General features: G+C 37.6%; 1 protein-coding gene across 4 annotated transcripts in view; it reads left to right on the top strand.

Moving 5' to 3' along the window:
• AIMP1 (aminoacyl tRNA synthetase complex interacting multifunctional protein 1) overlaps window positions 1-24,970 on the top strand; it is a 67,960-nt gene that overhangs the window by 39,925 nt on the left and 3,065 nt on the right. For all 4 annotated transcript variants that reach the window (XM_032794230.2, XM_032794231.2, XM_075066216.1 and 1 more), the window contains 4 exons: window positions 1,282-1,395; window positions 5,997-6,158; window positions 9,797-10,011; window positions 13,669-13,837. In XM_032794230.2, the coding sequence (XP_032650121.1) occupies window positions 1,282-1,395; window positions 5,997-6,158; window positions 9,797-10,011; window positions 13,669-13,837 (660 nt within the window). The remainder of the gene's footprint in view (window positions 1-1,281; window positions 1,396-5,996; window positions 6,159-9,796; window positions 10,012-13,668; window positions 13,838-24,970) is intronic.

Raw genomic sequence — 24,970 nt, 5'->3', positions numbered from 1 at the left:
CTAGCACTCAGGTCCATAAACTGAGGGTTGTCTTTGACTTCTTTCCTCTCCTATGTACTATAGTCAGACCATGTTAAATCCTGCCTCTTTTTCCTCTAGCACACTTCACTTCAAAAATCCATGCCATTAAAACTTTTTCCAAGTTCTTATCAGTTCATGTCTTGATTATCATAAGCACTTCACCAACCCTCACCCATACCATTTCCAGTCCATACAAAATACAGCTGCTTAATTCATCTTCCTTACCCATGTCTCTAACAGTGTCATCTCCCCATTTGCTTTGAATCTGTCCACTGGCTCCCTGCTGTACTGAATAAAGTTCAAGTTTCTTGGTCTCTTTAATTAGTCACTCTTGTCTCTTATTGCATCGGCCTCTTCCCTTCCCTCCTCCTCTTCCGCACCCGGTCTCCACTCTGTAAGTAAAGAAAAATGGGCAGTCAAAACTCTTAAAACATTTTTCATGTTTTCTTCTATCACTTCTTTTTGCGTGGGATGCCTCCTTGAACTGTTCTGTTAGTTGTCATCTTCAGAACCCTCCTCACTTCTGCTATGACACCTACCAAATTCAGACATCCATTTGCATTTATTTATTATCTTTTCTGTTATGCTTATTTATGTAATATCTTGAATGGCTCACGACTATTAAGAATAATAGAATAAGCCTCTCAGCATTACCATTTCAGAATGGAGAGATGGAGGCACAGAATTGAGTGACTTGCTGAAGGTCACCCAGGATGCCTGTGAGCACACAGGGAATAAAACCTTTTTTCCTTTTCCTAAATAAGACTGTTCTTACTTTCATAGCAGTGTAACTTCATTGTACATTCTATAGTTAGTCTGCCAAATTCAGTGATTTTTTTTTTTTTATTGTATATCAGGACAGAAATCTGGGTGTTTACAAATATAGGTTATGCATACAGAAAGAATTTTGTTGAACCTCATATGGTTGATTACGAAGTTATAGATTGAGATTGGTGCCACTGTAGGAATTTGAGAGGGGTCAAAAGGTAGCTTGATTATGATTTAGATGCAAGTCCATGAGGAATGTATGAAAGTTGATATTTGAGAAACCACTGTCTGTATTCATTAATAAAAAGTCAGTAACTATAATAAAATGTATGAGATCTTTTCTAATGATGATTCTTAAATATTTTAAAAATATTCCCTTTATTTGCTTTTAATTTAACTAATTTTTTTCAGATGTGTGACATCCAGCACTTAGCAAATGGATGTGTAATGACTGGAGCCTGTAGTTTCTAATGTAAATTGTGTCAACTTTAGTTCTGCAGGCATCTCTCAGAGAAGAAAAGAAGCTTCGTGTAGAAAATGCTAAACTGAAGAAAGAAATTGAGGGACTGAAACAGGAGCTGATTCAGGCAGAAATTCGGAATGGAGGTGAGAGAGAAAGGAAGGTGAACTATATCTTCACAAGTGTAGGCTTAGATCCTGTCACCATCTTTGACTGCTGTTTTGATCACTTGTTTAATCCTTCCTTATTCATACTCTTGTAGTCACATCCACATCTATTTTTTGGCTGCTTCGGTGACACTTTGGAATGCCATACCTCTCGGTGGTTAACCACCTCTGTAACTTAAAGTATATGAGTTCTCTTGTAAGTTGCAGAAGTGACAGTTACATATGAAAAGTTTACTCATGATTGGGGCCATGTCTTTCTGTGTGTCTGTACAGTGCCTGGCATGATAGGAATTTTGTGGCGGAACTGAGATTAGAACGTAGCTTTTCTGAGTTTCAACCCCGTGGCTTAACAACAAAGACTTTGCTATCCCACCGTTCCTCCTCTGTCATTGTCCCAGTCTGGGTCTATCTTTTTAAGCCCGGGGCTGATATAGTCCTCGCCTTAATGAAATTTTACTTTTGAGAGAAAAGGAACAAAAGAGGAAGCCGCAGTTCTCCAAATCCAGCATGAGTGTTTCATATTCCTTAAACAAATATTCTTGAGGAATATGTAAAAAAAAAGAAACAAAAAAAAAAAACAACCACCATTTTTTAGTATATTTGTTTCACATTTCTAGTACTGGAAACCAGATAAGACAGTATCCAGTAAAGCATGATTTTACTGCTTCCCATTATTGACCTGTTCCACTGTTAAATCAACATGTGCAGTCTTCAAAAGAACCACCACTTCATAAATGCAGAGGATCAACCTCCTCCTTTCACATGACTTAAGTCCTTTGATATGCTAGACTCTCCATTAGTTTGTTTTTTTCCAATGGCTGAGAACCTGCAATAGTTGATCTCAGTATTCTTTTCAGATGTGGGATAGGTAGGTGTGGGTAAGAGGTGTCTACTGATATTTCACAGAAATATTTTACAGAAAAATATCCCTATTACACATAAGGGACAAGCCTCTATGTATACAAAGTTTCCAGGTTGTAATTGTAATATATAAAAAGGATAGAGAATTAATATCCTGTTTGACAAATGTTTTGGATAGACTTTACTACTTCATTTAAGCAATTTATGTGGATGGAGAGCAGAACTAAATGCAAGACCTTTTTCTACTGAACAGAAGAACATGTTTTATGAGTCTATTATGTATTCACACTACAAGGAACATATAAATCAGCATATGGAATGATGCATCTTTTAAGAATGGAAGGAACAAGAAGCCTTTCCTGTACTGGTAACCAAAGGGCAAGTTTAACTGTAACTGCAGGCTGCTTAGCCTGACAACAGTCCAAAGCAAAATAATGGAAAAGCTGATATGAGATCCAGGTTGTAAAGAATTAAAGGGTATTTATGCTAGGCTTGGATATATAAACAGGGAGTAGTGGATTAGACTAAGGAGATGATTTTACATCTGTATACGACATTGGTGAGACCAATATTGGAATACTACATGCTTTTCAAAATGTGGACACCGGAACTGTAGTTTGAAAAATTGGAGCTGGTGCAAAAAGAGCCACAAAAATTACTTGAGGTCTGGAAAAAAGGCCTTGCAGTGAAAGACTTAGAGATCAATCTGTTCATTTTATTGCAAGAAGATGCAATGTAATCAAGTCACCTCTCAGTAAGAACCTTCATGGAGATAAAATGCTGAGTACTAAAGGACTCCCTTCTCTTTACAGAGGAAGGCATAACAAGAACCAATATCTGGAGATTTAAGCCAGACATATTTAAAGAAATAAGGCACAAATTTTTAAGTGTGGATGATTACTGGAACTTACACCAGGGGAAGTGGTGAATTCTCCATCTCTTGATGTCATCAGATCAAGACTGGATGCCTTTTTTGAAGTTCATGCTTTAGCCAAACACAAGTTATTGGGCTCAGTACGTGTGTAATTGGGTGAAATTTAATGTCCTGTGATTTACAGGAAATCTGACTAGATGATCTAATGGTCTCTCTTGGCTTAAAGTCTATGAATCTAACGAACTGATCAATAGAATGGCTTGTGATGTCTTCTCCAAGTAAAGACCAAGGGAGTTTTGACCCTTTCCTTTCATTTTGGAAGCACATGAACTATTCATGCCATTACCTTTTTATCAAATGTGCAGTGAGTACTTACAGGACCACCTGCTGTTACTTGTGAAAAGAACATCTCATTTACTCTTGATTTTTGTAGGATGAAGTAGCCCTGTTGCACTGTCTGGATAACAGGCTTACAGATTGTAGTGATCCTGTGATGGAAAGCTGCTTTAATTTGTGGGCTGTCAGCATATTTCACTTTGCCAACCAAATAAATATTGCAAGTACCCAGTCTGAGAATAACTTAACTTTACTGATAAGATTCTGTCATGGTATTTTTAGTAAAAGTTGGGGACAGGTCACAGGCAATCAACAGATATTCATGGACGTCCACAACCTGTCCCTGACTTTGACTAAAAATTTCCTGAGGGGGAATGGGAACAAGCAGCACGCTGCTGGGGGCTGATTGCCACTGCCCCAGCCCCAGGGGGGCTGACTCAACCCCAACTGCCGTTCTGGCGGGCCCCCGGGGTGGACTGCCAGCCGTTGCAGCAGTGACTGATCTCTGCTGCTCTAGCCCCAGGAGGCTGACCCAACCCCAGCCGCTGCTTTAATTCTGGAGCCGCAGCTGACAGCTGCTCCAGCCCTACCCCAGAAGAAGTCAGAGAGGTCCTGCAAAGTCACAGAAACTGTGACCTCCGTGACAGAATCATGTCATACTATGACATATCCTAACATGAAAGAAATATTGCTAAGGTCTGAAAGAAAACTGTACTATACTTTATACATGACCACATATCTTAACTACTGCTATAGTTACCACCCACTTCCTGTAACCCATGCAAACAAGTTTAATTATCCCATGCTTTACAATATGCAAAATTTTCTGCACGACATACTTCATTATTATAACAGTGTGTCTGCTCATTTTATGCCACCATTCCCCCCCATCTGTGGCCTTTCTTAAGGAACAAATCACGGTCTATCTAAAAATTCTATGTTTTCAGCCTCTCAAGATAAAGGTTTCTAGAGATAGATAGATAGTGTTTTGTTTCTCAAAATTAACAAATATAAATTATGGTTGTATTTAAATAAAGCAATGTTTATCTGGGAGGGGGAGAACAAAGTGAAGGTTCTTCTGAATACTTGTCTAAGAAAGGCTGCTCAAAACCTCATTAGAACAGGTTAGATGTCTTAGTTGCAAAGGCCAAAATTTGGTAACAGTAACTTTACATATCACATTACGTGATCTCCTTTCATTTTTTCTGTCTCCCCAGTTAACTTCTTCTTCTTCTCACAGACTATCTCCTGTATCTCCAGCATACATCTTTTGGGGCTTGCTAGAAGTTTCTTCTTCCAGCCCTCCATCACTGGGCGCTCTTCCTACATAGAAACCTCTAGTCTTTTTCCTCAAAGTGTTACAACAAATGTATGTGGTTAAAAGTATGACTTACCGAATATATTATTTATTAAGCACAGTGGAGCCAGTGCTGTTCAAGACTCAAAATGAAGACAGCTCTTGCCTAAGAAGATTACCTTCTATAAAACAGACATGGAGAGGATGGGACACGTTCATCTCCATGTAACATTTGGGAATGTCTTAAACTGTCACGTTGGTACTTACCACATATCTGTGGAGAAATGTTTTTGATGCCCCAAAACAACTTTTATTTTATTGATTGAAACAGTGATTGTTTAAATTCTCTCTCAGGCTCCCAATCCTTTGCTCACTTAAACCCCAAGATCATGTCTTTATCCCTCTACTTTCCCCCCACCTCAAAAATGGTTTTGGGGTTCACATTTTTTCTGTATGTAAAAAAGTGGTTTTGCAATCTCAATCAATCATGTATCATTTTAGCAAAAAAAAAGAAAAAAAGACACCTGTATGATTGCAATAGTCTCCATTATATTTTGCCTCCTACAACTTTTATATTCTCCATAACACCATTTAAAAATTATAATTATGCTATAACTGCTTTTTCAAATTTATTTTTTTTTCCTGGTGATTTAAGCCTCGATTCTCTAAAGATTTACATTTGGGCTTAATTTTAGGCACATGAGTAGCCTCACTAAAGCTAATGGAAGTAGTCACATACATAAAGTTGAGCAAAGGCATACATTTTTGCTGGGGCCTTACCTTCTCATTATCTCTTTGAGTGTGTGTTTACACAAAATTGTGTTTTGCCTTTAAGAATATACTTAAACTTCAGATGAAATGGGGATAAGGGAGGCAGGAAACAGGCAGGCATAGCACTGATGGAATCACCTCTCTTGCTTTGTTTCTATTTTTGTGTATTTTTAAAGTTATCCATTTTCTTTGAGGAAAAATATTAGGTTTCCAAATATAAAAACAATAATACAGTTATTTAATCAGAATAAATTTTGTTGTAGGCTTGTAAAGTGACATAGCAGGATATATGAAATACTTTTTATTTTGTTTTCTGAAGCACTAATTTCCATTGTTGCTTTTCTTTACATTTTCTTTTTATTTCTGATAAAATGCCTTGATTTCAATTACAGTTTTAAGGAAATTAAATAGCATTTTAACTTCCATCATGTTTAATTTTAGTGAAACATATCCCAATTCCATCCAGTGGGACCATTTCAGTAGCTTCATTTTCGGAAGACTTACTACAGCCTACACCTGTCACATCATCTCCTTCTGGTCCCAAAGACCAAATTAAAGGTGGAAGTGAAGAAAAGAAAAAAAAGGAGAAAGCAGAAAAAAAAGGTATTTTCATTTTTCAAATCCGTTAGGCATCTACAACAGTTAATTTGCAGACTTGCTGTTTACATTTTTATTGGAGAGGATAGAAAAGAGCAATCAGTAGAGCTACAGTAGGAAAATTCATACACATTAACTCTTAAACTCTTGGAGAAAGGAAGTATTTACAAATAATGAAAAAGTTTAATCAAATAAGTTTGAGGCACTTAAAATTTAAGTTGGATACTAGGCAGATTTGTGTCAACGTAGCTGAACTGTAGGTTATCTCCCCTTTCAAAATAATAAATAAAATACTGAAATGTTGAGGTGGAGTCTGCTACAGCGCATAAAATTAAATAACTATCAGATCTGAGGTTGATTGTTCAATTTTGATTCTACCATTTATACAATGCAAGCAACAGCCATAAACTAGCTTAGAGAAATTACTGTATATACTGTTCATTTATAAGCCGACCCCCAAGATGGTTAGGTAAAAATAGCAAAAACTGTATGACCATTTCATAAGCTGACCCTATATTTCAGGGGTCGGCAAACTTTGGTTCCTGGCCTGTCAGGGTAAGCAGCTAGCGGGACGTTTTGTTTACTTGGAACGTCTGCAGGCATGGAGCCCCTCAGCTCCCTGTGGCTGCTGTTCACCGTTCCCAGCCAATGGGAGCTGCGGGAAGTGGAGCTAAGGGGCTCCATGCCTGCAGACTCTCCAGGTGAACAAAACAACAATGAATTAGATATTCAATTAAGTGATTCCATAGAGTTTTTTTTAAAATCATCAAATTTTGGTGAAGATTCATTTATAAGCCGACCCCCGCTCTTTGATGCGTCTCTTTTTTACCAAAAATATTCGGTTTATGAACAAGTATATATGGTACTCAGTAAGAAGTAGTAATGTAATATAGCACTAAAGGGTAGAACCCAATATAGTTTGACTGTTTCTTCTGCTTCTTTTCGGAAAACTCTCTCAATCAATGAGCTTCAGCAACCTATTTAAATCCATCCATATCAATGCTAGTGGTATTGTTTGGGTAGGGGGGAGTGCAGTGAAATCAGCTATGGAAATAACATTTGTGGAAATTAACACTATGCGTTGGGACTTTAAATATTTTTCCTGAATATATTTGACTCCATTTGATATTTATTAGCTGCCTCTAGTAACCTACCTGTAAGAGTATTTAATGAAGAGAATAATTTAAGAAGGAAGAAAAAAATATAATTATAAAATACTGATTACATTTCCACAAAGGTCTGTTTGGCAACTCAGTGCATGATTAGGAAGGGTCAGTTTATGAATAGTACAATTCACCATTGATTGAAATGGATTAATTTCTGGACCTTCTTCAGAATTTTGACATCCTTATGACGGTAAAGGGACTGAAACGGCATTTGGTTCTGTAGGTGGGTATAATAATTTTCCTTGTCTTCAGTATGCAAGACTTTTGACACAGACTAGGATCTCACTGGGATTCATAAAATTTGAAGTAGAGGCCAGATGGCATCTCTAAAGCAATAAAGTGATGCACAATTTTAGCATTTTTTAGTGGGATCTAGTGGCTACAAGGTTAATAAAGAATTTTTTATGTTATCTTTGAAAGTTCTCACTTTGTGTAGGCACAGTCCTGTACTGGAATATTTATAAACAAAAATGTATAGAAAGTTATTTACTTAAATTACAAGTGAAAAGAAGGGTGCTTCATTGTCCCTTTTTTCCTTCCTGAAGATGTTTCGTCGTTTGCCTTTACGTATCATGGTAGAAATGTTAGAAAGATCCAGCTTCTTTAGATGAAAATACTAGCATCTGGAATACACATGTCTTAATTAAGATGCTACTCCCATGGATTGTAATTCAGTAAACCGAATGTGAACATCTCATCTTCAAACCAGCAGATGTGTTCTTATGTACAAAATCATTTATTACAGCCCTGAGAGTTTACAAAATGTAAGCTGTTAATTTAAAAAAGAGAAGAATATCTATATGAGTCCTAATATGAGCCAATTCTTAAATCAATATGAGTAACAGCTATGAATCAGTTGAAACCTAAGATGCCTTTTTTGACAATTTTCCGTCAAACGCGTGTATTGATCCTTCCTTCTGCATATGGCAGTGTCATAAACAGATAGCTAAGGGTTAATGTTTCTTTTACCTGTAAAGGGTTAGCAAAGGGAACCAAACACCTGACCAGAGGACCAATCAGGAAACCGGATTTTTCAAAGTGAGGGAGGGAACTTCTGGGTAGTTTTTGTCTTTGTCTACCTGGTTTTTTTTGCTCTCGGCTATGGGAGAAGAGGGTTTCTTTCTATCTCCAAGCTTCTTTCTACCCTTCTGTTACCAAGGTGTGAGTACAAAAGGAAAAGCAATAGGTTTATATTGTATTTTGTATTTACATGTGTGTACCTTGCTGGAATGTTTCAAATTGGTTATCTTTTTGAATCAGACTGTTTATTCATATTTTCTTATAAGCAATAGCCCTGTATATGTCATCTTGATGCAGAGTTTATATGTTATGTCTTTTTCTTTCTTTTTTTATATAAAGCTTTCTTTTTAAAACCTGCTTGAGGTTTTTTTCTGGTTAAGGCTAGGACGAAGGGAGGGGGAAAATCTTTGTGTTAGCTTGACTAGGTTTGAATGCATAGCCTCAGGGAAGGTAAATTGCCCTCTCTGTTTTGCATTCAAGGAGTTTAAGTACAGTATCGCCCAGGATAACCCAGGGAGGGACAGCTGGAAATGAGATAAAGAGGAGACAAGGGGAGGAGGTTGTTTTCCCTTTGGTGGGAGGCTCAGAGTCTCTGAGTCTTGGAGGTCTCTCCAGAGAAGGTTTGGGGAGACCAGAAGGGGGCCAAAACCCTGGAAATTTTGGATGGTGGCAGCGAGATCAGGTCCAAGCTGGTAATAAGCTTGGGGGAGTTTCATGCTAAGCACCCAGATTTTGGACGCTAAGGTCCAGATTTGGGACAGAGGCTTATTACATGGTGGCAGCGGTGGGGCAGACATTTGGGCAGGTCAGTAATTCAGATTTTTTTAAGATAAAGAGGGCAATACCTTAAACTAACTTTCCAGCAATAATTTGATGAGAAGTGATTAAAATATCTTTTGTATTGGTGCAAGAGAAATATCAATTTATTTTATCAATATACAACATTCTTGGAGGCTTTATTTTATTTTTTTTAGGCCAGGACGACTATAGGCCTCTTTCACTTTATTAATTAGGTATCATACTGGGGTTCCGTTTTGCTGGTGAATTACCAGTACTAAGTTTGCTGCTGCTGCTATGACTACCTGCAGATCATACATAACACTGTTTTCATACAAAATAGCCACAGTTAAAATCAAGATGACTTTTAACTTAAAAAATAAAATATACAGTCATTTTGTTTGTAATGTTAAGTTTTAATATTTATGGGAAATAGTAACCAGTGATAGTAGTTTAGGTCTAAGAATGACATGATTTGAAATAATGGGTGCAAGTAAGAAGTTAGTCCTTCCTTTGTTTTCTTCCTTCAAAACACAAGTATTTAGTGGTGATATTAAATGAACTGAACTACTGTACTTATACATCACACTGAGATTGTAGTTTCTCTTGCCCATACAAGTTGATATATATGTATACATTCTAGGGAGTTATTACTGCATCTAATTAAACTCACTACTACAGGAGAGAAGAGGGAGAAGAAGCAGCCGCCGCCAGGAGCTGGGAGTGATGACTCCAGACCTATGGATGTTTCTCGTCTGGACCTTCGTGTCGGTTGTATCATCACTGCAAAAAATCACCCTGATGCGGATTCTCTATATGTTGAGGAGGTGGATGTTGGAGAAGCAAACCCAAGAACTGTTGTCAGTGGCTTAGTAAAGCATGTGCCTCTAGAACAGGTACAAATTAAATTACTTTTATACAGTATTTGGCTGCGTAATGTATACGGTCTTAGTCCCAAAGAATCCTGGGTAATGCTAATTCTGTTAAAGTGTCTCCTGGTTTCTAGGAAACATGTTCTTCAGCAGCAGTCTTAATCTCTATTTTGTTTATTAAAAACAATATTTTAACGATGGAAGGGCAGATTTTAAACTAGATGAGAAGCTGTACTTGTGCAACTGTAAGTACTCTTGCTGTTACAAACTTTCTTGCTTTTAAAAGATGTCCGTCTCATTGAAAACATTTGAAAGGAAATATTGATATTTCATTCAAGCAGCTAGTTTAGGGGAATAATATAGATGGGCACATGATGCCGTAAGTAAATGGTTGAGGACTGATGGATCCCTTCCAATTCTAACTTTTATGAATCTGTGATGATTATTTTTTTTAATGTTTTTCCATATTTTTCCTTTATTTTTATTCCTTATTTTGTTTAAATTATCATAGCAGTGTTTAAAATGCATATTTATCCTAAATACAAATGTGTTAATGAGATTAAAATTGCTAGTCTCATGAGATAGGTATATCTATATATATGTCTTATTTTGCTTCCATAAAATAATTTGTGTTTGTAAGCAGTTTTATTAGAAAAATGCTGACCTTTTTGGTTTTTCAGATATTTTTATATGATCACATAGGCTTTTGGTCATATACTGCTGTTTATTTTAATATTTGGATCTAAAGCTGCGTAATTATTATCATATGGTTCCTACTAGGGAGAGGTCCATGATTTAAAATCGGTGTCCAAATCTGTTGTAGAGGGATAGTTTGAATCCCAGCTTCTGCATTTGTCTGTTATAGAGATATTGGTCACCAATTTTCCATCTTTAAAGATTTCCTGGGTATTTGGATCTGAGGTTTTGTCTTGGGCCATCTAAACTATATACCAGACACAATGCCCTTTAAAATAATTAGATCTTTTCCAGAACTCACTTTTTATATTAGAATTGGAAACATCTAGCAAACACTTTTTAAAAAAGGAATATTTTAAAGTTATTTAAAGTAAAAGCAAATTTTATGGTAATGCTCACTTTCAAATAATACTGTTTCTGGTGTTGTACTGAAGAAGTAATGTGTTTTTTAAAAGTCTACACAAAGATATTTTCCAAGTTCTTCTGTCTTACCTGTAACATTCCAAGTTTCATTTAAGTGTAAGTTGCATAAACAACACACGTGTACATGTTTAAAAAATGTGTGTTAACTCAGGGGTCGGCAACCTTTCAGAAAAGGTGTGCCAAGTCTTCATTTATGCACTCTAATTTAAGGTTTTGGTGCCAGTAATACATTCTAACCTTTTTAGAAGGTCTCTTTCTATAAGTCTATAATATATAACTAAACTATTGTTGTATGTAAAGTAAATAAGGTTTCAAAATATTTAAGAAGCTTCATTTAAAATTAAATTAAAATGCAGAGCCCCCCAGACCGGTGGCCAGGACCCAGGCAGTGTGAATGCCACTGAAAATCAGTTCACGTGCCACCTTTGGCACGCATGCCATAGGTTGCCTACCCCTGTGTTTACTGGAATGTGAGGCACGTAAAACAATCATCTTCTTGTGTGTATCCAGAAAATGTTTAGTTTGGTAATATCTTCATGCCCGTTCTTTAAAGTTCCTCTGAATCGTCGTCGCATGTGGTATAATATAAGAAAATAATATAATGAGAAACATTTGGAAAAGTAGAGACTTAGCCAGTCAGAAAAGGGTACTAGTTTGACTTTACTGGAAACATTAATGGAAGAAAACCATCTGGATATTTAAAGTTTACAAGTGCATACATCCTTTTCTAACCTGTACCTTTGTACCTAGAAACATTATTCTTGAACTCTTCAGAATATAAATAATATTAAAGCTCTCTGATCACCCACCACAGCCATTGAGAGGGTATATGAGGAAGGTTATTCAAAACCCTTCCCATTTCCATTTTGTTTCAATCTAAATGTGCCTATACACATCCACAACATATTTCCATTTGTTTCTGCACTGCGTCACCTTCAGTGTTAAAGGCTATACTGTCTATCCCAGGATTGTTTTTGTAGTCAGTCAAAACCAAGCATGAATAAAGAGCATAAAACTATTGCAATGTCCCTTTTATTCTGTATATCTGTCTGTCTCAGTTGTTATGCAGCATTCAGCACCAGGCTGTCTCAGATATTTGCATTTCAAATATTTAAAACAAAATAGAACCACTGACATTTTACATCATCATATGTTTTGGGGGATTTACTTTCATAACAGTGGCTTAAAATATACAACTATCACCTGCAAAATGTACTGTATGTACACAGTAATTATATAATATCAAGAATATATTTAAATTGTCTATTTTCCATTATTCCTTCTTGTTTTCAGGGATTTGTATCTTAATGCTAAGAAAAATTACATTTTGTTAAATTTTCTCTTAAATATTCAGAATGTTGCACATGTGTAAATTTCATTAAATTCAAAAGGAGTCATGTAGTGTTGCTTTAAAAATTTGTTAATATACAACGATCTCAATCTGAGAACAATTTTTTGTGGGATAGGGCAAATTTGAAGACGTTTGTTTTGTTTAAAAATGTTCTGCTTCAATTTTAATCAACTTAAAAAATTTTTCTAGGGCAAAATATTCCCTAATGGGGTCTGGTTGCAGTGCCTACTCTCATTATTTACAAGTTTCAGAGTAGCAGCTGTGTTAGTTTGTATCCACAAAAAGAACAAGAGTACTCGTGGCACCTTGGAGACTAACAAATTTATTTGAGCATAAGCTTTTGTGGGCTACAGCCCACTTCTTTGAATGCATAGAATGGAACATATATTGAGGAGATATATATACACATACAGAGAGCATGAAAAGGTGGGAATTGTCTTACCAACTCTCAGAGGCCAGTTAAGTAAGAAGAAAAGTTTTGAAGTGATAATCAAGATAGCCCAGTGCAGACAGTTTGATTATTTATCACTTAATTAAGAAAAACACAAGTGTTGTTTTAAATGAGCAAGTTGCTGTGTGCAGTACATACCGCCATTTTCAGTTGCTCAAAAAATTCTTTGGTATTTACATCTGTGCCATACATTCCTATTCAGCCCAATCTGCATCCTGAAATTTAAACCACCTAAACATTTTTGTTATACATTTTTTCTTTTTTATATACTAACTTTAGTTTGTAATAGGTTGTTTTTTTTTAAAGAAAATTCCTCTGCTAAGAGCACTGTACTAAAGATGGCCTAAAGTTGTGACCCAAAACAACAACAAGCATGATAAATGACTAAAATATGTATTATCTGATATTTTGGCACATCAAGGCTCAACCTTAGAGGCTTTCCTATTGTACCCTGTTGTGTTTAGGTGCTGGAGGACAGCCTGGAACATTTCGTCCTTAATTGTCTGTTTCTTGGCTTTTATTGACTAATAGCCTAAAAAGGCTTATAGAGTGGTAATTATTTCTAGTGTATCATTATTGTTGTTAGCATAGTTACATGTACACAAGCAATATGCAGTCTACTGTATATATGCATATTACATGTATTAAGCTTTCTCCCTCATAATCCTCTCTTTTCTATAATAAAATAACTTCCAAAACCCTAACTTAATTTCCTTACAATTTTTTTTTTAAAAATGAATGCCTATTCTTTTTTGTGCAGATGCAGAACCGGATGGTAGTATTACTCTGTAACCTGAAGCCTGCAAAGATGAGGGGAGTGGTATCTCAAGCAATGGTGATGTGTGCCAGCTCACCAGAGAAGGTGGAGATCCTGGCTCCCCCCAGTGGGGCTGTTCCTGGAGAAAGAATCACTTTTGAAGGTTTTCCTGGTAAGCAATAAGAATTATTGGGGAAATGGGGAAAATGCGTAGCCAGGAACTTGCATATCAGTGTCATAGTGGTCTCTCAGATGGAGCTGATTATACAACAAGTATTATAAATAGAGTTAAATTTCTGATTTAAATTACAGGCATGTGAAGAATTCATATTTTTATAAGAATACTCTAGTATTCTGTGAATACATAGCATGAAAAAGGATTAAAATATTTAACTGAAAGCCAAAAATTGGGGATTGTGGGAGAAATAATAGCTGTCATACCTAACACATTGTGCATTTTCATTCATAGCTCTCTTTATGAACATGGTAATTTTTCAATATTTCCATTTTGCGAATGGAGGCATGGAGGCATAGACAGGCTAAGTGACTTGCCCTAGGTCACATAATAAGTCAGCACCAGATTTAGTAATAGAACCAAGATTTCCTGACTCCCAATTCTGCATCCTTCACCTCATAAATATATGCATAATGTTTTCTGGGAAACATCTATTTCTAAGGTGAATTTTGAAGAAAAGTTTTGAATATTGCGTTCATCAAATAATCTTTGTCTCCAATAAACATGTTGTATTTGGTTATGTTTTTACATTTTTTTAATGGTTTTTTTAATTCTGAAAATGACAGTTTGCTATGATAGAATCGAACCTGGTCTTGCTAATTTGTATCCTGATGGGGAGAAAGATCCCTCTAGCCCCCAAACAGGCAAAGTGAGTGTAGATTTTGTGAAAGGTGCTGTACTGACAGCCCAGTATGGTATAGTTATTATCTTCATTTTGCTCACAGATAAACATCACACAGATAGTGGTACTGAATGTTTCTCTACCCAGGTGTCTCATCACAGTTCTGTCAGACCCACCACCTGAAGATGAGGGATATTCAGTTTCCACTTCTTTTCTGGGCCTCTCTGTTGACTCTGTCAACCAAAATGCCAATTTATTGTTTGTGGTGGTGGAGCTTATAACCTCCATGTCAGTGGTTCTCAAACTTTTGTGCTGGTGACCCCTTTCACATAGCAAGCCTCTGAGTGCGACCCCCCCCTTATAAATTAAAAACACTTTTTAATATATTTCACACCATTATAAATGCTGGAGGGAAAGCGGGGTTTGGGGTGGAGGCTAACAGCTTGCAACCCCCCTGTGATAACCTTGCAAATCCCTACCCCCAGTTTGAGAACCCGTACTCCATGTCATGGGTTCAGCTTAACCCCAGACTGGCAGTGATGAGCTTCACAGTTCATTATCGATTCCCGGAGCCATCCACTGTCAAGCACAAGTTGTCATCTTCTGAAAATGATCATCCAGATAGATGTGTGTGTATGTGTCAGTGTTGTCTGATTCGTTCCTACAATAACTGTTGCTTAAAATTGGGTTGTTCTGTGTTTTGTGTTTATCTCACGTGCACGTAGCAGCCTTTTTTTTAATGTAAGCTATCATGTCTGGCACTTTTCAGCAGTGCCGTACTTGACACACTACTGAAAAGGCAGGACACGCTGCTTCTTGAATACTTATTTCCACAGAATACCTTTTATATACAAACTTCTTAATGTAATCTTCCAGGACAAAAAATATTTTGGATGACACATCACTAAGGAAGCCAAGTCCCTGCACTAGTGCTTTTCAAATAGATGAAATGCACATTTTGTTAAGACCTAGCTGCTGTACCTTATTGCTGTAATTCAGAATGTATTAAAAATAATATCCTGTTCAAAGAGGAAATAAGTATTGCAGCACTTTTTTGCTTTTTTTAGTTTTATACATTTAAAATATACCATTTTATTTCTTAAGATATATCACATGCACTGTAGATTACCTACAATGTGAATTAAAATCCAGAAATCTCCAATAATAAAAATGACTTTTGTCTTCACAGTTTCCTTTACCTTATAGTATTGATCAGCTGCACCCCAAATCTGCTGTTCAAGTGTTTTGTGTTTGAAGGGTGAAGAATTTCTAAAGAAAATGGTTACATGGCAGTCCCAAAATATAAACAGAGCTAGTCATTACAAATATATCATAAGAGATGTGCACACTTACATACCATGAAAAATAGTTCATAATCTTAAACCAAATTAACTCTTCAGTAAATGCCAAAACTGGAAAGAAAACAAAGTTGCCATATATTAACCAGTTTTTTTTTATCATCAAAATAAGCAGCCAGTGATTTTGTGAAATCAAGGGAATCCCTCAGATGAAACATCTTAAGTCACATTCTTTTTTTCAGATCTTGGATTTCTCTTGATTTGACATTTTCCCAGTGTGGTGTAGTTGACACTCTGCTGATTCATTCTGTTGGAAAATGTGCTATTTAATTATGTCAATCTATTTAATAGGCAGACTTGAAGAGTGCAAAACACTGAAATTATCTGCCTTCAAAAAAAAAAAAAAAAAAGCTGTTGTGAGAAACACATTGTTATGAACAGAAAACATATATGTGTTCTTTATTACTCATTGTTTCCAAAAAATGTTCAAACTCCCTTATGCTATCAGTTCTAATGGACATGCAGTGGGTAGCACAAGCTGCAGAATAAGCTTTGCTATTATGAAAATCCTAGTGACAGCATCATGAGGGTCAGCCTTGACTTGCTCTTTCTCTTAAGCATATTTTATGCTGAGTCCAAACCCAAAAATCGGGTGTTCATGCATATTGATATTCTACTGACATAGTCTCTTTCTGGAAAGCTGTATTATGAATTAAATAGTTCTAAACCTCGGGCCTGCAGCCTATGATAGAAGGCTTTATATGTTTTACAACAGCTTCCTTCTGATAGGAAGCCATGTGTCTACAAAGGTAGTAAGGGTTAGAGAGGCGGAAAGTTGGAAGAACCCTGCCAACCTAGTTGTAAATGGTGCCCATTCTTTGGCCTTACATCCTGCAACAGTTCTTTTGTCCTTCACTATCATCGACATTTGTTTGGCAAAAAAAGAATAATAGATTGAACCAAAATACAAAAGTAAAAATTTCTGGGGCACAAAAGTATGATTCATGTGACCTTTTCCCCCATTCCTAACCCACCCAAATTCTACCCATGTAAATATTTTCCATCCCCAATGTTAAATTATAGAAATACTGGTTCACATAGTATGAATTAGAATTGTAATTGGAAATACATTGGTGTTATGGCTGGTAATTTCTTTCACCATGGGCTACCTTGAAGCCTATCTCTAACTTTAAAGAGATTTTAAAATCATATCCTTCTAAACTTCCCCTCCTATGAATTATCCTTAGTGAGAATGTGATCCTACCGATGTCTTTTGTGAGCTGCATATTAGACTGTTAGCTCTCTCTTAAGAACAGTAAACATTTAACCTGGAACTGTCCCACAATGTGTCTTCTTGCTAAAGCTACTAAAGTAGTGATTTTATTTTTTAAATGAGATGGATGAAAAGTGTCTCCTTTGGGTTGACTCCTGCATTAGCTGCATTATCTTTATTACCCATTGTTTCCAAAAATTTCAAATTCCCTTATGCTTGTGGTAATCCTCTTGACAGCTTTGAGGGGTCAGCCTTGACTTTGAGGGGTCAGCTCTTTGTCATGTCATATTTTATGTTGAGTCCAAACTCATAAATCAAAAATAATTTATCAGAACTGACATTTGAAAATGATCACAGAGCTATGGAGCTCTGTTACATTGCATCCTGTCTATTCGTTCACACCAAGCCACCTGCCTAATGGGGCACTTCTGTAGCAAAACAGAATTACTTTTAAGGAAACCTTTAATCTATCACGAGATTTCCAAACGTCTTTTCCTAGTGAGAGGCAGTTATGTCTGCTTTTGTTGTAAAATTGTTCCCAGGTGTTTGTGCATATTGATATTCCATTGACCTTTCTGTTTTACAAAAGCTGTATTATAAATTAATGTAGTATGAAAGTTGTACTTTAAAACTAAACCTATGGCCTGCAGTCTATGATAGAGCATTTGGTATGCTTTACAACCAGTTTCTTCTGATAGGAAGCCAGAGGCATCTGGGGAGCTTTGATAATGCCAAATGAAGATTTTTACAACCATTTTATTTTTTTAAAAAATTGACTTCTGGAGATATACATTTTAGCTAAAGAATATGGCAACTACTCCCTAAAGCACCAACGAGGAAAAAAAAAATGTTCAGAAAAACTGGTAGCTACAAGACAAAGCCAATAACTGTTTTTGAGGATAACACCATTCATTCTTAACAGCACAAAATAGACGTTCTAGAATAGAACCAATCATTGCATATGAAAACATACAAAACAGATAAAAAAATATGAGCAAAGGCAAGAGCAAGCCAACTAGCATATCAAGTTGTGAAAGAAACACTTCTACATGACAGTCAGTTTTTGGCAAGAATCAAGTGTATTTATAAATCGCAATAAGGTAATTGCTATAAAGCAGCACACAAGATGGAAGGAATCATGCATTCATACAGTATAAATAAGCTAAAATTTTGATGGATATTATAAATGTTTATTTTTAAGCTTTTTTCTATTTTTATTGATTTTAAGTTTTCAGTTTTGAAAAATTGTGGTGTAAGTTTTCAGATTTTGTCCATTTAAATTTTCACAGTTGTGGGAGATTATGAAGGATCAGGGGAGGGGGGAGGGTGTCAGACAATAATTATTTAATGACAGCATATGTTAAGATTTAAAAAGTTTTAAACTTTATAGCCATTAAAACACAAATTGTCTACATATCACGTCAACAAAGTTTGCCTCCTCAAATCAAATTCAAGTTCTCAAGCAGCATTTTTCTTGCTTTGTCTACCTGTAAATTTCAAACATCATCAATGGAAATATTTTTCCTCAGGTTGTGTGTATTGTGAAATTGACATTTACTATTAAAAAGTCTAAGCCTTCCAAGCCTAAGTGTGAATAATATATAGCGTGGAAGATTTGTTTTGTTGTTTAAGAGTAAATAACTTGCAAGACGTCACATAAAATTTAAATGCAGAACAAATGTAATTTAGTACATTTCACTAGGTTCATTTTTAGGGATGAGGAAGTAGGACAGGGGAGAGAGTGCTGATTTAATCACAGTAAAAAAAAAAAAAAAAAAAAAAAAATACCTGTGAAACAGACACAGACAGGCATGTACCTTATCCCCAGCCTTCTGCAGGACAAGTTACTTTATCACTGATTCTGCCTACCATGATGGAAGGTTTGTTCTGAATCATTAGGTAAGTCTGATTCAGTGAGGGCAAGTCTGCGCTACAAAATTAAGTCGACCTAAGTTATGTCAACATACAGCCACTGCAGTAATTAAATCACTTTTGCATGTTCACGCTACACTCAGTGATGAGCTCCCAAAATCCTAATAACCGGTTCCTTACCAGGTCCTCGGCGGCACTTCAGCGGTGGGGGGGGGGCCTCACTCACTCCAGGTTTTTGGCAGCATTTCGGTGGCGGGTCCTTCACCTGGAGAGAGTGAAGACTCTCTCCCCCCACCGCCTGAGTGCCACCGAAGACCCAGTAGGGAACTGAGCGGTGAGTACAAGCCCCACATGCCTGTGCCTGTCCCCGCCCCTCCCCCGAGTAGCCCTTTCAGAACCCGCAACCCATCAACCTCCCCTGCTCCTTGTCCCCTGACCACCTCCTCCCAAGACCCCGCACCCTAACTGCCCCCCAGGACCTCACCCCCTACCCAACTCGCCCTGCTCCCTGTCCCCTGACTTCCCCAATCCCATCCACCACCACCCAAAAGACCCCCGGAACTCCCACACCTACCCAACTCCTCCTCCCAGCCCCAGCCCGGCCCCCTTACCATGCTGCTTAAAGCGGCAGGCTCGCTGGGGCTCTGTGAGCGGGGTGGAGGGTGGGGAGCCTCTCCAGCTGGGAGCTCAGGTGGGCTGGACAGGACAGTCACCCGCCGGCCCCTTCAATAACTGGTTCTACACTGGCTTCTAAATTTAACAACCGGTTCTTGCGAACCGGCTCCAGCTCACCACTGACTACACTCCTTGTGTTGTTAGTATGCATCCTCCCCAGGAGCGCTTGCTCTGATTTAACTGTCATGTGGGACAATGTGGGATGGCTTCTGAAAGGCCGCAACAATCAGTGTAAGCAGCACGGTGTCTATACTGACGCTGCATCAGCCTAACTACATCCACCTAATTGCTTCACCCCTTGCAGACGTGAAGTTATTAAGTCGGTGTAGTGGGCCAGTGACATAAGTGGGAGCTACGTTTTAGTGTAGATGTTAGAGTTAGGTCAACGTAAGCAGCCTTACATTGACTTAACTCTGTAATGTAGACCAGGCCTGAGAGCCAGACATTATCATACCAGCTTTTCTTCTCCCCATTGTCTTTAGCCACCAAAGTTTTAATTTGCCAGAATCCTGATGACTGGTGAACAGTCTTATCAGAGTTGTTTCTAATGGCCCATTGACTGAGCAGTGGCTAAACAAATTACCAGATGTTGGAGGCTAATTATTCATACGATCATATATTTGTGCATACAGTTTTGACTGCCTCTTTTGAGCTAAAACAGGGATCAGCAACCTTTGGCCCGCGACCCGCCAGGGTAACCCCCCTGGCGGACCGGGCCGGTTTGTTTACCTGCCGCGTCCGCAGGTTCGGCCTGTCACGGCTCCCACTAGCTGCAGTTCGCTACTTCAGGCCAATGGGGGCTGCAGGAAGCAGCGCAGGCCGAGGGATGTGCTGGCCAACACTTCCCACAGCCCCGATTGGTCTGGAACGGTGAACCGCAGCCAGTGGGAACCACGATAGGCCGAACCTGTGGACGCAGCAGGTAAACAAACCGGCCCGGCCTGCCAGGGAGCTTACCCTACCGAGCTATGTGTCAAACATTGCCGATCCCTGTGCTAAAAAATTCAGTCAGGTTCAACCATTACTAGATTTTAATTTCTCAAGCGGTGAAGGGCTGGTCCTTTGAGTCCTCTGGTCCAGTGGCTCTGAACCTTTCCAGACTACTGTACCTATTACAGGAGCCTGATTTGTCTTGCGTACCCAAGTTTCACTTCACTTAAAAATTATTTGCTTACAAAATCAGGCATAAAAATACAAAAATGTCACAGGACACTGTTATTGAAAAATTGCTTACTTTGTCATGTTTACTATGTAATTATAAAATAAATCAGTTGGAATATAAATATTGTACTTACATTTCAGTGCATATATGAACAGTATAAACAAGTCATATGAAATTTTAGTTTATACTGACTTGCTAGTGCTTTTTATGTAGCCTTTTATAAAACTAGACAAATATCTAGATGAGTTGATGTACCCCCTGGAAGACCTTTATGTATCCCTAGGAGTACATGTACGTGTGATTGAGAACCACTACTCTGGTCATTAGAAGATTGCTTCCATTGTGTTTGGTTATTCTTATGCAATATTCAATCTTTGATCATTCTAAATGAGTGCTGGGGATTATTCAGCAGTTGATTGCTTTGTCTTTATCAACATGATAGTTGCTTGTATATGTGTGGCTGTTTCAGACATCAATTAATTCCTGATGGATTTTACTACTTTTAAGAAGGTTCCCTAACCCAGTGTCATCTTGCATTACTGATAAAATCAGCACTGAATTCTTTGCTGTTTTAAATTCATTGTCTAATGGCAATAATTAGCAGCTGTTCAAAACTGTAATTTACACACAATGTATGTGCTGAACCTAAATTTTAAAGACTGTCTTTATAACCTAAAATGTGGAGGTTGCCAATTGTTAGTCACTCGCATTAAAAAAAAAAAAAAAGACCCAAGTTGATATAACTTATCTCCTTATTTATGTCCAAGCAATTAAGTGATTTAGCAGATTTTCTTGTACTCTTTTTCAAACCTCAACTGTTTTTAAAATGAAATATCTTGGTTTTGGAAAGAATTTTTTGTTGAGATATTCAAAAGCTGACCAGGAGGGTTAAATTCAGTTCTCATTAAAATTAATGGAAGATGTGTTTCCTACTTGGCTTTTGTATACCAAAATCTCAAGGTTGGCTTAGTTGCTGCTTTCTTAAAAGCAAAGCTAACCAAGCAGTTCAACAATAGCAGTATCAGGAATATGGAACTCACGTTATTTGTTTCAAATTCAGTTTAATTTCCAAGACTAGTAATAATAATTTTAAACACTGATAGATTTTAAGTGAGTAATTTAAACCACGAACATTCAGTTTGAGTCACTGAAATTAAAATAGAAAGGGCAGCTGGGTCTGATTTTAATTTGAAGACTGAAAGCTTGTGTAGCAACAGCGGCAGCAACAAAAAAGCAACCCCAAAGCAGACCCAGCTGTCCCAAGTCAAGCAGAGTGTTTAAAAATAAGACTGATACTGTATATGGTTTTTTTGGGATGGCACTTGGTAACTTTCCATGTTCATTTTAGTTGTCATGATCATTAGCCTTTTCCGATATAACAACGTTTACAACTTACAATTTTTTTTCCCTGCAGAAATTGGAGAATTTCCTCAAATTCCCCCCTTTCTGTATTTTTAGAGAATATCTTGCTAAGAGACATTGGGCTATGCAGTTGCTATTAACAACTGTAATTAAATTTTACTTCACAAAAATTAGAAAGTAGTCTTACACCTTTCATACCCAAAACCACAAGAAATTGCAACTTTGAAAGGGGTCTTTTTCGTATTAAGAACTTCATAAAGTTTACATTCTACTTTAGTGAAATCATCTGCTTGATGAAGGTCATAGCAAATGATTCCACACACATACAGACACGCCCTCCTCCTCCACCCTACTTCTCTCACACAGCCATTTTTAATAGTTACACAATTTGCAGTAAAATCCTCCCTTCTCTGTAACAGTACAATAGAAGCTTTAAAAAAAAATAGGGTGGAGAAATGCTGCAGCAACCACAAATTTGTCACTTGAGATTTATGGTTAAAATACTAATTTTGGTCTAAAACGGTTCATGTTTCAATTGATGGTTAACCAGTTACAAGAGAAATTCAGATTATTCTAAACCTGCTGTGCAGTGGATAGTCTGTATAAACAACTTCCTTTAATTAAAACTTTGGTGTTTGGATGCTTTCCACTTTTTGCTCAGTTATCTCTCTCAGTGATAAGAAACTAACACCATTGTTGTAAGCTCTATCTTCAGTCCTACATTTTTTTTCCCAGTGGTAAATTAAAGTATATTTCTGTTAAATTGCTTCGAGGTACTGAATCACATTTTCCTTACCTTCTTTGTACCTAGGTGCTGTGATGATGGCAGCACTGTAAAACCCTAAGATAGATCTTTCCACCTCACCACAGCTCAGTGATTTGCATTAAAATCTATCTACCGCAATTACAGTACATGGCCAACTGGCTTCTTTTTTGTGGTAGTGTTGCCTTGTGAACAGAACACTCAACTGGCAATCAGAAGCCCTGGATTTTGTTCCTGGCTCTGCCACTTGCTGCTGGGTGATCTTGGGCAAGTTAAATTCATTTTATGTGCCTCAGTTTCCCTATCTCTAAATTGGGGGTAATGATACAGACTGCTTTCTAAAGAACAGCAGGTGGCATTATTATTTTTATCTTAGGTTTTTAATACTTTGATAGCACTTGTACAGTTTGATACATTTCATTTGGTTCTTTAGCAGATTCAGCATGTTTCACATCCATGAGAAGAGGGTGGGAAAATCATTGTGGCCATAATTTTACTCCATTTTATTTTTAGCTCTCCTTTCAGAGGATTATTTGTCTTATGAGAGAAAGGGATGCAAAGTGGCAGGGTACAGGAGAGGCTCTGGTAATGTTTAAAAGTGGTGCCTGTGCTAATCTAATACAAGCTCACCACAGATCCCAGGAGAGCTCAACTTGGGATTCCAAAGATACTCTTAATAAGATCCAGAAAGTGTTTGTGTAATAAAGTCAGATTTTAGTTTATCTTTGAAAAATTCATTTGCTTGTTGTAATATTTGGGGAAGGGGGGAACAAGGTAGATTTCAGCTTCTGAACAGTACAGTTGTTTAGCAGCTATTCTGCTTAATAACTATTGGTATATATACATTTTGGTATAAAGGAATGACATTTTGTGAATTTAGTACAGGATAGTGTTCTAAATTGTCTTTTTTAAAGCATACAATTTGTTCTGCAAGTGTTAAGACATTGACGTAATTAAGCGCTCCATTTGTGAGAAATAATTTCTGACTGGTGCATTGAATCTTGGCACTGTCATAGGCCAACCTATTCAACAGAGAAGTTGGCCTGCACTGGAAGCCCATTTAAAAAAAAAAAAAAAAGCAGCTATGGAAGTTACAGAGTCAGAGCCAGGCTGAAGTAACTTTTCTTTATAACTATCAACAAGGGTACACGAGCTGAGCACCCAGTCTTCTGAAGGGTCTAAACGAGAAAAATTAGCTGGCAGATTTGGAATGGCAGGTGTCCACTCATCCATCTGAGGACAATGGCTTGTTTTTTCCCTTCCTTGTGCATTTTGAGGCCCTCTGTTATTCTTCTCTTGCTTAATGCATGTTCCTCATATAAGCCAGTAAGAACCTTATGGCACATGCAGGGTAATTGTGTTTGCCTTTATCTCACCATCACAACTAAGTAGTATGTAGCTGTTATTGGCTAATGTTAAGAATAGACCTGTTGGTTAACCAGTCAGGGAAGAGAACCTCACTGTTTTAGGCAACAAAGAGTCCTGTGGCACCTTATAGACTAACAGAAGTATTGGAGCATAAGCTTTGATGGGTGAATACCCAGATATGTCTGACGAAGTGGGTATTCACCCACGAAAGCTTATGCTCCAACGCTTCTGTTAGTCTATAACAGAGGTTCACAACCTTTCAGAAGTGGTGTGCCAAGTCTGCATTTATTCACTTAAGGTTTTGTGTGGCAGTAATACATTTTAACATTTTTTAGAAGGTCTCTTTAAGTCTATATATAACTAAACTACTGTTGTGTGTAAAGTAAACAAGGTTTTCAAAATGTTTAAGAAGCTTCATTTAAAGTTAAATTAAAATGCTGATCTTACGCCACCAGCCTGCTCAGCCCCCCTGCTGGTCTGGGATTCCGTTCACCTAGGCCAGCAGCGGGCTGAGCAGGGCCTGTGGCCGGAACCCCAGCTGGCAAGGGTCTGGCAGCCAGAACCCCAGACTGGTGGCGAGTTGAGTGGGGCCAGCGGCCAGGACCCCAGAGCAGCAGCGGGCTAAGCGGCTCAGCCTGCTGCCGGTCTGGGGTTCCATCCACTGGCTCCTGCCAG

This window comes from Chelonoidis abingdonii, chromosome 5 (genome assembly GCF_003597395.2).
Source record: "Chelonoidis abingdonii isolate Lonesome George chromosome 5, CheloAbing_2.0, whole genome shotgun sequence".
In the NCBI taxonomy this organism is placed as follows: domain Eukaryota; kingdom Metazoa; phylum Chordata; order Testudines; family Testudinidae; genus Chelonoidis; species Chelonoidis abingdonii.
This window is presented reverse-complemented; position numbering and strand designations above follow the sequence as displayed.